Raw genomic sequence first — 11200 nt, forward strand, 5'->3', positions numbered from 1 at the left:
TGCAAAAAAATTAGCAAAGACAGAATTAACTAAGCCAAACTTGTGAATAAAAGGACTTATTTGGCCTTTACAGAGTGTTCCACCCAACAACATCAGAATACACACTCTTTTCAGCTGCACATGGATGTTCTCCAAAATAGATCATGTACTAGCACACAGAGCACGCTTTAGTAAATGCAAAGGAATGAAAATTATCTCATGCATATTATCTGACTACAGTGCAATGAAATAACATTATTGACAAAAGAAACAGTAAAAATTCCATAAACACATGGAAACTAAATAATGCCTTCCAAGGGCTGCGGAGATGGCTCAGTGGAATAAGTGCTTCCCTGGCAAGCACAAACACTCCTGTTTGCAGCCTCCAAAGCCCTGCAATTACAGTCACGTTCCACCACACTCAGTCTTCTAGTTGATTGTTAATATAATTCTCTGGTTAAAACTCACCTCCTTGTGGAAGAAGAGAAACCAGGAATATTTAGGGGAAGTTTCTCATTCCTGAGAGTTTTCCAAAGGTAAGACCAGAACCTATTATGATTCTGCTACAAAGAAATAGATCAAAGACTGTTGATATATGGCCAAGTGATCATTGCCCAGCAGCTCTGGGTTCTCTGGATTGCAGTTGCTGCCACCTTGGCATGCCAGCAAGGGAAGCCTGGAGTCCAAGACCAGACCAGGCTGAAAAGCCTGAGGCTGCAGAGTGGCTCCCCAGGTTGTGATGTTGAGCCACTGGGCAGTATTTGGCTGCAACCAATTCAATCAGTCTTGCCAAGGTGGAAGGGAAGAGAGTTCCAGCCTGGCTGGGACAAGTGACAGAGGTGAATGCACACAGAATTTGGAGGTGTGTTGACAGAGGAAAGGAAGGGGCTTAAATCTGAGGAACTGGAAGGGAAAGAGCTGGTGGCCAGGTGCAGTATGGTGGAGTCAGGGCTGGTGTGGAAAGCCAGGCAGTGAGGAAGGGGATGGACTGAACTGAGTGCTGGTCCTGTAGAGGGCATCAAATGGGTCTTGGGAGCCGAAGGGTCATCTCAGCCTCCTAAGTAGCAGACATCACTGAATCAGTGACAAACCTGTCCCACTCGAAAGAGGCCCAGGAACCATGACACTCCTAGTTCACAGGAGCTACCTCTTTTCGACTGCTAAATTGTTTGCCAAATTGTTGGGGGCTGATGAATTTTTTTGGCTTAGAGCTGGAAAGAAACTCCTAAAGCCCAGAGATTTCATATTTGGAGCATGAAGCAAAAACATGGAACCATGTGTATGAGGACTGCTCCTAATGCTACAGACACCCCACTACACAGGGATCAGGACCACATGTGAGCGCTGAGCATTAGAACAAATTTTGCTTGAGCAGTCAGTGACCTCTGATGTTTCCTTCCATTGCATGGAATGGAATAAGGGAAGAAAAGTGGAAGGGAGAAAACAGCCACAACCAGAGTGGAAAGCAGTGCAGGTTCACTGTCAGTGGGACTCAATGAACAAGCAGGACTTCAGCTACATTCATTCTTGTGAACCATCTAGTATCACAGTGCAATCTCCATGGCCCATGCTCACGAGAATCTCTCTTTGGGTGTGAAAAGCTGGTGAGGCCAGTGGTGAGGCTAACCTTATTTCTGCTTTTACAAGTGTCCCATGGTGCTCCTTATACAGCAGAGAAAGGGGGAGACATTTTAAAGACTACTGAACGTCTTCTATTATTTCTTCCAGAGGAGAAAGTACTTGGATTTGTTTGTTGTGCCCGAGGTTATCCTGAGTCTCCCTACAGTTGGTTATGGAACATCTGAACTGGCCTGTTCTTAAGGTATTCTGGAAACTCCACAGTGGGTGATTTCTCTCAGGTCTATTAGCAGGAATTAGGGAAGGGTAGACCTCTCTGCGTTTTGTGATCAGGGGCTCTAACCTCACCCCAACTTTACTTTCCCATTTTAACTTACCTAAACCTTTCTGTGCAGGCCTTAGATTTACTCCTGTGATAACACCATACTGAGTAACCCATTTGCCCCAAGTTCTACTCCTATCCACCAGGGCATGGAGTATAGAGAGCATGGCTTGAGAACTGCATCTTCCAAGCCCTGGGTTTAGGTCTAGGGAATTGGATACTGTCACACCCAACAGAATTCCTCCTACCCTGTGTGTTGTGTTTATAAGCAGTGAAACCCTCACCATATTTTTTTTTTACAAGCCTTGTCATTTCTTGGTTCTCCCACACAAATCTCAATTGCATTGGAAACACATGAGTGTGTGATATGTATTTTAGTTTGTCTTGCACTGTCAGCTCCCCCTTTGCAGTATAGTTACCCTGGGGCCTGATAGAGTCTTTCTTGCCCACTCTTCCATGAGGCATGTGTCCCCTTGGTTCACGTGGGGCATGCCCTCGTGTAATGTGAGGGGCTGCAAAGCTTTACTCAGCTTCACCTTTCCTTCTAGTTGACAGGCAAAAGCAAGAGAGTCCAGATCAGCCTATGAAACAGACTCTATGCCTTCTGGGCCTAGATATCAAGATGGTGAAGATGGCAAGAAGGGAGAGAGCAATGTCTCAGGTGAAGGAATGACCCTGCTTTAGAATTACAATAGCAACTAAATGTGTGTCTGACCTACGGTAGCATGATGGCATTTCTAAATCTCATGCTACTGTGAAGTACCATATGATAATATTGGCATTACGTGCAAGGAGGAATAAAAGTAAGGTGTTTTATTTCCATAGATTTTAACAGAGGTTCATATCTTGTGGAACAATCTGGAGGTTAGACTAAATTCAGAAAATATTTACACCTTCCAGTATCAGCAGGCTTTGTTGTGGTATTCACTGTTGATCTCTAAATCCAGGTATTAGTAAGTGCTCAAGGAGTACTTGTTTGCTAATTGAATAAAACTGGTATTTTTTTCCTGCCCTTGTGCAGTGAGGAGCTCTTTGTCAGGAAAAAGCTGGTATAGCCCATGTGTGCACAGGGATTCTGATGGTGAGGCCAGTAATGATCACCAGGGTAGGATTCCTGGGGCTCAGGAGGCTTAGTGAGCAAGGGCTACTGAGCATATAGGAGGTCACAGGAGTGTAGGACCCTGCCCAGGTGAGAGGTGGGACCATGGGTTCTGATCCCACCCGGCTTGCCCTCCATGGACCTTGCATAGACCGACATGTGGTTCTGAATTTCCTCAGTTGGGGGGATTTGAGGAAGGACCAACAACAAATCGTACATGTAGTCTATGAGGACAGGATTTGGTGGACTGTTACAACTGGGGGAGGAGCTAAAATAAAATGGGCAACTTGGTGGCTATAAGTCCAGGTTAGTCTTGGTCTTAGAAGAGAAAGGGGAAAGAAACAAATTTCAAGTTAGAATAAAAAGTCACTGAGGATATTCCTCAGCCCATTATCCCTAAACTTATGGGACTGAAATGTCATGTTGAGGAAAAGCCTCCCCTACTCAGTGTGATTGGACTGAAGGGTAACCTGAGTAGCGCTTGACAGGGCTGCAGCACCTATGAAATTATGCTCCTTCCCCCCTGCCATATGACACATGTTCACCCTGAGATCCAGGATAGGAGCTGTGCACGTTTTCCTCTGAGGGTGTAGCTTCTATCCTTGCAAAAAGGGAGGCTATGGGAAAGCTAGAGTAGGTTAGAGGGACCTGGTTAACAGCTTTGGGTGGGATTTTGAAGGTATTGAGGGGAATCAGGAAGAGAGGAGGCAGTGAGCATCATATTTGTCCCACTGGCCTTCTGAGCACGGAGTTGATGCTTGTGAAGGAAAATACATGAACAAACAAGAAACAAGCTTTCTTATTGAGATGAGACATTTATTTAGTTGCTGGTGTGTGCTCCAGATCTCTTCTAAGCTCTGGCCCAGGAAAGATGACTGCTCAGAGAGGTCGCATTGTTTGTTTCCTGCCGTAAGATGTGCTTAATGGTTTTCTCTATCCAGTCTAGATAAGGTGAGAGCTTGGTGTAGACACCTGGAGGATTGCCAGTGTTTATTCCATAGCAGACCATGGCCTGAACCACATTTCCACACATGAGGGGGCCTCCAGAGTCACCCTGTAAAAAGAGAGTGAGGTCATGAGGCAGGTGTCCTCCTGACCTTTCCCCTCTGGTGTCCTAAATCCCTCTTGAAGTACTACTCATATTTTGCTGGTGGGAGATGAGGGGAAAGGACAGGCCCCCAGGACCCTTAGCTGCCTTCTCTGACTGTTGACATTGTTCCTGTTTTCCCTCACTTATGGGATCAGCCTTTGTCCTTGCCCCAGGTCCTGGGACCTCTTCCCTCTAGAGCTCTGTGGGACCAGTGGTATCAGGCTTGTGTTTAAAGACAGGAAGACAGATGAGTGTCTAGGCATGGAGCAGGGAAGATGAGGGTCAGCAGGCTCTGAAAAGCCAATTGGCTACAGCTACTGCACACTAGGGAATGGTTTCTATTGTCTGTGATGTGAGCTCAGGCAGTGTGTTGCAAACTCCTGCTACTAGAGTGGCACTCTTCTCCAGAGGGACCTTCATGAAGTGATGAATGCCTCAGTTACCTGTCAGTTCAGGAAGAATTCTCTCAGCTTACTAAGTCATGAAATGCTGTTCTTTCTTTCTTTCTTTCTTTCTTTCTTTCTTTCTTTCTTTCTTTCTTTCTTTCTTTCTTTCTTTCTTTTTTTCTTTCTTTCTTTCTTTCTTTCTTTCTTTCTTCTTCTTTTTTTGGTGGAATCAGGGATTGAACTCAGGCCCTTGCCCTTGCCAGGGAAGTGCTTATTCCACTGAGCCATCTCCCCAGCCCCATGAAGTGCGGTTCTTGTTCCTACATCTTTCCCAGACACTCTTTCTCCCAATGTAAAGTGTGAAAGAACCACCATCTTACCTTAAAGGGGAATTTTTTAATTTTGGGGTCCCCAGCACAGATCTGAGTAGCACTGTCATAAATGAGAAAGTGTTTCTTACACTCCTCATCTTGTTGCACTGTTATCTTCACCTCCCGCAGTGTTTTTGGAAGTTTTCTCTTGGGGGCCAACCGTCCCCAACCAGCCACCTGGCATATTGCACCTGGCTTCACTTGAGATTTTCCCTTGGGAAGCTCCAGAATCTGCACCTCTTTAGTTAGATTGGCCTTTTCCTCCAGCTGATGGGAAAGAAGTAAGAAATATGAACCTGTGCTTTCTTGGCCTGGACACAGTGATGGATGATGGCAAGGAGGGAAGGTGCAGAGTCCCACTAGTAGGGGCAATCCTGTAGGAAGAGAGGAAGAGCAGCAGGGAGGTGTGCCTTACCTGAAGCAGCATGATGTCATTGGTGATTTTTTCAGGGTTGTACTGTGGATGTGGGATGTTTATTTGCACACGTATGACCTGCTGAGTCTCCTCCTGCTGCTTGATGTTGTGGGCCCCTAGTTTAATGATTATTTCTCGACCTTGTGAGTGCAAAGGTCTGTAAAGAGAGGAGAGTGGTTTGAAGAATGTGGAGCTTCAGAGGACCCATCCCAGGAGCTGTAAGTAGCAGGCTACAGTTGGTACATGTTTGAGGTCCAGATGAAAGGAGGGCCACCTGCCTGACTGACCATTCCTTCTGTTTCTTAGTAACACAGACTGAAATCTTGGACCTAGGGCTCCAGAAGTTCTCAGGGCTCGGTTACCTTCATGAAAACACAAACAATTGCTTTACTGTCTATTGTTATGCCAAGGCATGATCCTGGGCCTTAATATGTCAGATTTACTAACCCTGGTCTTCCTATGTCTGCAATTCCTTAGGTGCCAACTTGCTTGACAACCCTTGGGACATGGGTAGCCCCTTTCACTCTGAAAGGAGTCTCCTTCTTGTGTGTTTCTAGGAGCTTGAGGAGTGTCTCGGGAGGAAGGGTATCTGAGGAGCATTTCCCCAAAGCGGGGGCTAGTTTTCCTTCTTCACCTTTCCATACAGTGAGCAGCTGTCAGCACAAACTTTTCATGTATCAGGAAGCCACCACACCTCCATACATGAGTAATATTTGTGAGACGAAGGAAGGCCATGTAGGGCCAGGAGTGGGGCTTGGCTTCATGTCCCCCGACGATCTCCCCTGAGAGAAAAAGCCAGTTTTGAAGAGCCACTGAGTCAGTGCCTGAGCATCTACATTTTGACTCCAGAACTTCTGGACATTTGCCACCTGGGAGGCTGAGGAGCTAGGAGGAACCTGGAAGGAAGAGCCTTAGCTATTTTTACATAAGGAAGGAAGTCAGGTCTTGGTCTCACAATCTTTCTTCTCCATGCACTGGAGATGTGCATACCTGTTTGGAGACAATAAAAACCAGAGTTTTCCCACAATTCCTCTGCTGACCTTTCATTTCCATTGAGAACCTTAAACGCTCACAGTCCTGTGATATCTAGGATTCTGATGCATCTTAATGACAGGGCCTCAGGTGTGTTCTAGATGTTGTCTAACCCTCTTTCCTAGGCCCTGACAGGTAGTGGGTGACCCAGGACTGTTTATTGGTTGTAAGAGAACATCTCCAGGTAGTCTCTGGATCAAGCTTTGTAGGACAGTGTTGATGGGATTCTGAAAGACAGGCTAGTTAGAGTCTGTCTGTGTGGCTCATATGGAAAGCAGGAGAGAAAGTAAGGAATGGATGGAATGCAGCATTGGATAAAGCAGAATTGGATCAAGCAGAGTTGCTTGATACCTGAGGAAAGGCAATAGTAGTATTCTGGGAATCTGCTAAGCTGCTGATGAGGGCAGCAGCTTTCTCCTGCCAGACACAAAAGACAGGCCTATGCAGCCCTATACAGGAGTATTTGATACTTTCTCCTGTAACTTCTCACCATTAGCTGATACTTTGAGGAAAGACTCATTTTCTAGATGAGAAACGTTGGCACCTAGTGAGGGTATAGTTTCCCCTGGCTCTTGTTAAGAACAGTTTTTGTAGCCTACCCAGTGCCATATTTGGGGTTCTCTGGTGGATTGGAAGTAAGGTTCAGGACATTACTGGTAGACAGAACAATCAGAGATGTGCAGAGGACAGGACACTCATGTCCTGTGTATAATGGTCTGTTCCTCTTGGAGATGGAGTTGTTAACTTACCTGCCCTTGTCCTGAGGGGTAGAAAGAAGGGTACCAGGAGCAGGAGCAGAAGCAGAAGCTGCTGCATCTTCCCAAGAAGGCTTCCAAGGTGAGATCTTCTGAAGCTTTGTCCTTGCTGTTTTTTAGTCCCCAGTAGAGGAAAGGGGAGGAGTTGGCTCAGTCATTTATGTTTCTGTCTGGTTTTGTGAGTCTTCATTATGGGAGGCTTTCTAAGACAGAATCCAATGCCTCCTCTCATGACTTCCTGTACATCATTGTAGAAGATGACCACTCCTGATGATTCATGGCAGATCACCTGTTGCAGCCCACATGAAAAACCCACAGCTGTATGGTGGGGACTGGAGAATGTGGTATTTCCAAGAAAAGTCTCATAAACCTGGGTTCTTAGTGACAGAATTTACAACACAAGTGATATAAGTCCATCAGGATAGATGCTGCAGCAGATGAGCATTAGGCCCTTCTCTTGTGTTAGGAGCAAGCCTGTCGGAAAGAGAGAGCTGGCCATCTGGTGAAGCTGACAGAATCCCATAACCTAATTTCATGAAGGCTATGGTGGAGTGATGTCCTCATCAGTAACAAAGCATAGCCACTGTGTACTAAACCTACTTGATGACTCTTGCATTCTCATAGCCTCCTTCCCAGGGTGTCCTAAGCACCTCCTATTTTATTATGAATATTCAGTGTGATGGAGTCCTCCTCTTTTCTCAATATTTTTGAGAAAAGTTTCTGCATGTAGAATTTATTGGTCTAAATTAGCAAACTGCCCTAGGTTATTCTCACTACTTTGGGTAGGTTGTGTGGATCCCACTAGAATCAGCTGAGCTAGGGATGGAGGTGTGGGGTGTATATCTGGGCACTGAAGTCTTATTTTTTGGGTTTTTCTGTGCTCTGCTTTCTGGGGTGTAGGAAGTGTGTTCCTTGTTCAACCAAGTCTTTCTGCCATATTGTTTCTTCCTTGGATTCCAGGACTGAATCCTCTGAAATCATGTTGTTGGATGGACAGTTGTATCTCTAAATATCTGGATTCTGGTGATTTAAACTCCTCTTTTTGTGTATATTTTAATTGTTTTCTATAAGTCCTATTCCCCTTGAGAAGGTACAATTCTAGTGTTAATATCTCCATATAAATGAAGACAAACTAAATCAGGCATGTACATGTACAAATGTATAAAATGTTACTTCTAAAAGAGAATCTATAAAAGTAGATGGTTAAAAAACCCCAAATCCTTAAAACCAAACAAACTCAAAAAGACTTCAAATTGGCACTATAAAGCTGATTTTTCTCAAAGCAAGCAACAGTAGTTTTAAACTACATGTTGTACTTGGTTTTCTAGGCTTATTTACACACTTTTTTTGTGGCTAGATAAAAGGAGTAACCCAGTCTTGCTTTACTTCCTTAAACAGTCAGAATTCTGTCCCTTCACAGATTCCCTCCTCAGGTTATTCACAGATCAGTTCAGGTCACTGTCTTCTTCCTGAGTTGCGGGCTGGAAAGGCAATATCATTTGTCCTCTTTCAGGATCAGACATCCGAAGTATTCTAATCAATTTTCATTTTCATTTTGATTTTATTGTCATGAGCTTCATCTTCCAAGGTTGCAATGTCTATAGATTTGTGCTCTTCTATATTCTGAAGTTCCTGAATATCAGAACTACTTTTTCTTATTTTCATCTTTAACTCTTTATAATGTAGCTGGCACCTTTTAAGAAGTTCTTCATTTCATTTAATATTCCTTTCACAAGCAGACAAATGTTGAACGTTTGCTATTTGGGCTTTCTTATTTTCAATTTCATTTTCCAAGTTGCTTATTTCAGAATCCACATTTTTGCTTAGGAACTTAGGTCTTGTATTTTCTGATGAAGAAGAGCATCCTGCAAAAACCTGATCAACATCATCAGTAAAAGCATCCCTACAATTTCTGGGTGGCTTCTAGGACTGCTTTATTGCACGAACTACAGAGTTACTTTTATTAGCAGCCCAGTCTCTATGTTCTTCAAGTCAATCAGGCTATTTGCAACAACTGCATTGTCTATTTCTAATTCTGTCAGAACTGTTGGAAACTCTGGATGATGAACAGTTCCGTGTCTTACATCATACATCTCATTCTGGATTTCTGAAACTATTATCTGTGGCCGTGAGGTGCCAGCTGAATAAAATCTTTTCATTAGTGCCTGAAGAACTATTTCATTGGCATGATTATGGCAGCAGTAGGCTTGCGGAAGTCCTTTTAAGCAAGATTTGACAGCCAAGGCAAGCTCAGGATCCCCAAGGTGAACGCAAGCACCTATAGAGCCTATAAGTTTGTAGGTAAAATATTCACATTGGTAAGCATCATCTGTTGCTTCCAGAAGAGCTGGAACATGAGGACCAAATTGTTTTAGTCGATCAGTTTTACTATCTTTTAATTCTTTAAGTTGCCTCTGACTATAGTTTAGTGCATGCTTCGTATCTAATTCTTCTCTCCTAATCCTGTCGCGCTCTGCTCTGTCCTTTTCAATAGCCTGTTGAAATTATCCCATATCTTGATTGGTTGCATTTTCCTGGTCCTGAAAGGCCTTCAGTTTCTCCTCTAACCAACATTTTTTTTTTTTGCCTTTCCAACCATTCCATTTCCAAATACTGATCAACACTTTTTCTTTTTTTAAGTTCCTCAATTCCTTTACAAAGTTGCTCGCCATCTTTCTTCAAGGCTTTATATTCATTTAGGGAATAGTTATATAAAACCTCAGCTTCATTTTAGTTCCTTTTCTTAGCAGTGACATCTACTTTTAATGTCAAACATTCTGGTGCTCATGCATTTGTCTCTTGACTGATTTGTTCTAGTTTATCCTGAATATCCTTGTATTTTGTTTTGGCCTCATTAAGTTTGACCTGTTGCTCTTCCATTTTTCTATCAAGTCTAGCAGTACAATCTTCTCCAATTTTGATATTATCTCTGATTGCATTCAACTGTTTTTCAATTTCTTTGACCACTTCCCAGGCCATCTCATGTTTCAAATACTCTAAAATACTTTGAAAATGTTCCTCTTTCTCTATACACTGGCACTTTAGTTCAGTAAGTCAGTCTTCCCCTTGATTTATTTTCCTTTTGTCTCCATAATGTATGAATAGTCTTCCTTCATCTGTTCAAGTTGTGTTGCTTTCATGAAGAATTTGTATTTGTTTCCTACATTTTTAGACTGCAAGAACTGCTTGCTCATTTCTTGCGTTAAAACAGAAACAGGATTATCTACTTGGATGTTAAAATGATGAAGAACTGCAATCAGCTCTTTTTTCTTAGTAGAAACCATGGCACCTGTTTGATTTTTTAGTTTGTAGGACCGATTCCCATCCACGCTGATGTGCTGCTGCACAAGTATGGAGTCACTATACACATTTGCTCTGTAGACATCATCTCCTCTGTTCCTCAATGTGACTGTAATATCTGCTGAGTTCTGTCCACCTTTCACAAAACCTTTTAAAGAAGATCCTCTAGTAGTAGCGACTGCTTTTCCACCGAGCACAACAGTGAAAGCTGAGAACAGCACTCTTTCCACTTCCATTGCTGCCAACACAAAGTTGACATTAGAACCAAACTTGAAGGGCCCAAGCATTGAATGGCACATGAAGTTTCTTAGATGAATACTCTCTATCCCAACTTCCGCTGGAGTCAAGGTAGAGGTGCCTTTAGTAAAAGAAACTGTGCCTTCATCTTCATCACTATTTTTATTAAAATTCTCTTAGAATTCTTGCCTTGGTCTTTTGGCATTTTCAGAAGAGAAGAAATCACTTTGCTTTCTTTTCGCCATCTACTCTGCAAACTTAGTACTCTGGGAGGCTGAAGCAGGAGAATCTCAAGTTCAAAGTCCCCTGGGCAATTCAGTAAGAGCCTATCTTCCCAGAGTATCAGAATTCTGTTTCTGTCGCGCGACATGTTTTTAAGCAATATATAAGAGATTTCCAAACTTTTGTACAGGAGCCTCCAGCGGGCCACGATTTCCGAAGCAACCCCACGAGTGAGGCTATGGCGGGGAAGCGAGATACGAAGGACATCCCTGGGATGCCATTGGCCCGCTGGTGAGCCCAGACCCCTTAGGACCTCGAGCCAAGCCGGTGCCGGGACCGCCCATGCCTGCGCCCCGCCCCGCCCCTACCGGGGATTGAACTCAGACCCTTGCGCTTGCCAGGGAAGCGCTTATT

General features: G+C 43.8%; 1 protein-coding gene and 1 pseudogene across 1 annotated transcript; both read right to left on the minus strand.

Moving 5' to 3' along the window:
- Positions 1-3828: 3828 nt before the first annotated feature.
- LOC101568673 (granzyme B-like) lies at positions 3829-7088 on the minus strand. Its single transcript, XM_023707737.1, has 5 exons — positions 7022-7088; positions 5875-6022; positions 5241-5397; positions 4835-5092; positions 3829-4032 (listed from the first exon to the last, which is right to left on the minus strand). Exons 1-5 carry the CDS (start codon positions 7086-7088, stop codon positions 3829-3831), a joined length of 834 nt encoding a protein of 277 aa, XP_023563505.1.
- Positions 7089-8560: 1472 nt separating this feature from the next.
- LOC101591771 lies at positions 8561-10809 on the minus strand (annotated as a pseudogene).
- Positions 10810-11200: the final 391 nt, after the last annotated feature.

Source organism: Octodon degus, unplaced genomic scaffold (genome assembly GCF_000260255.1).
Source record: "Octodon degus isolate 3935 unplaced genomic scaffold, OctDeg1.0 scaffold00307, whole genome shotgun sequence".
Taxonomy (NCBI): Eukaryota; Metazoa; Chordata; class Mammalia; order Rodentia; family Octodontidae; genus Octodon; species Octodon degus.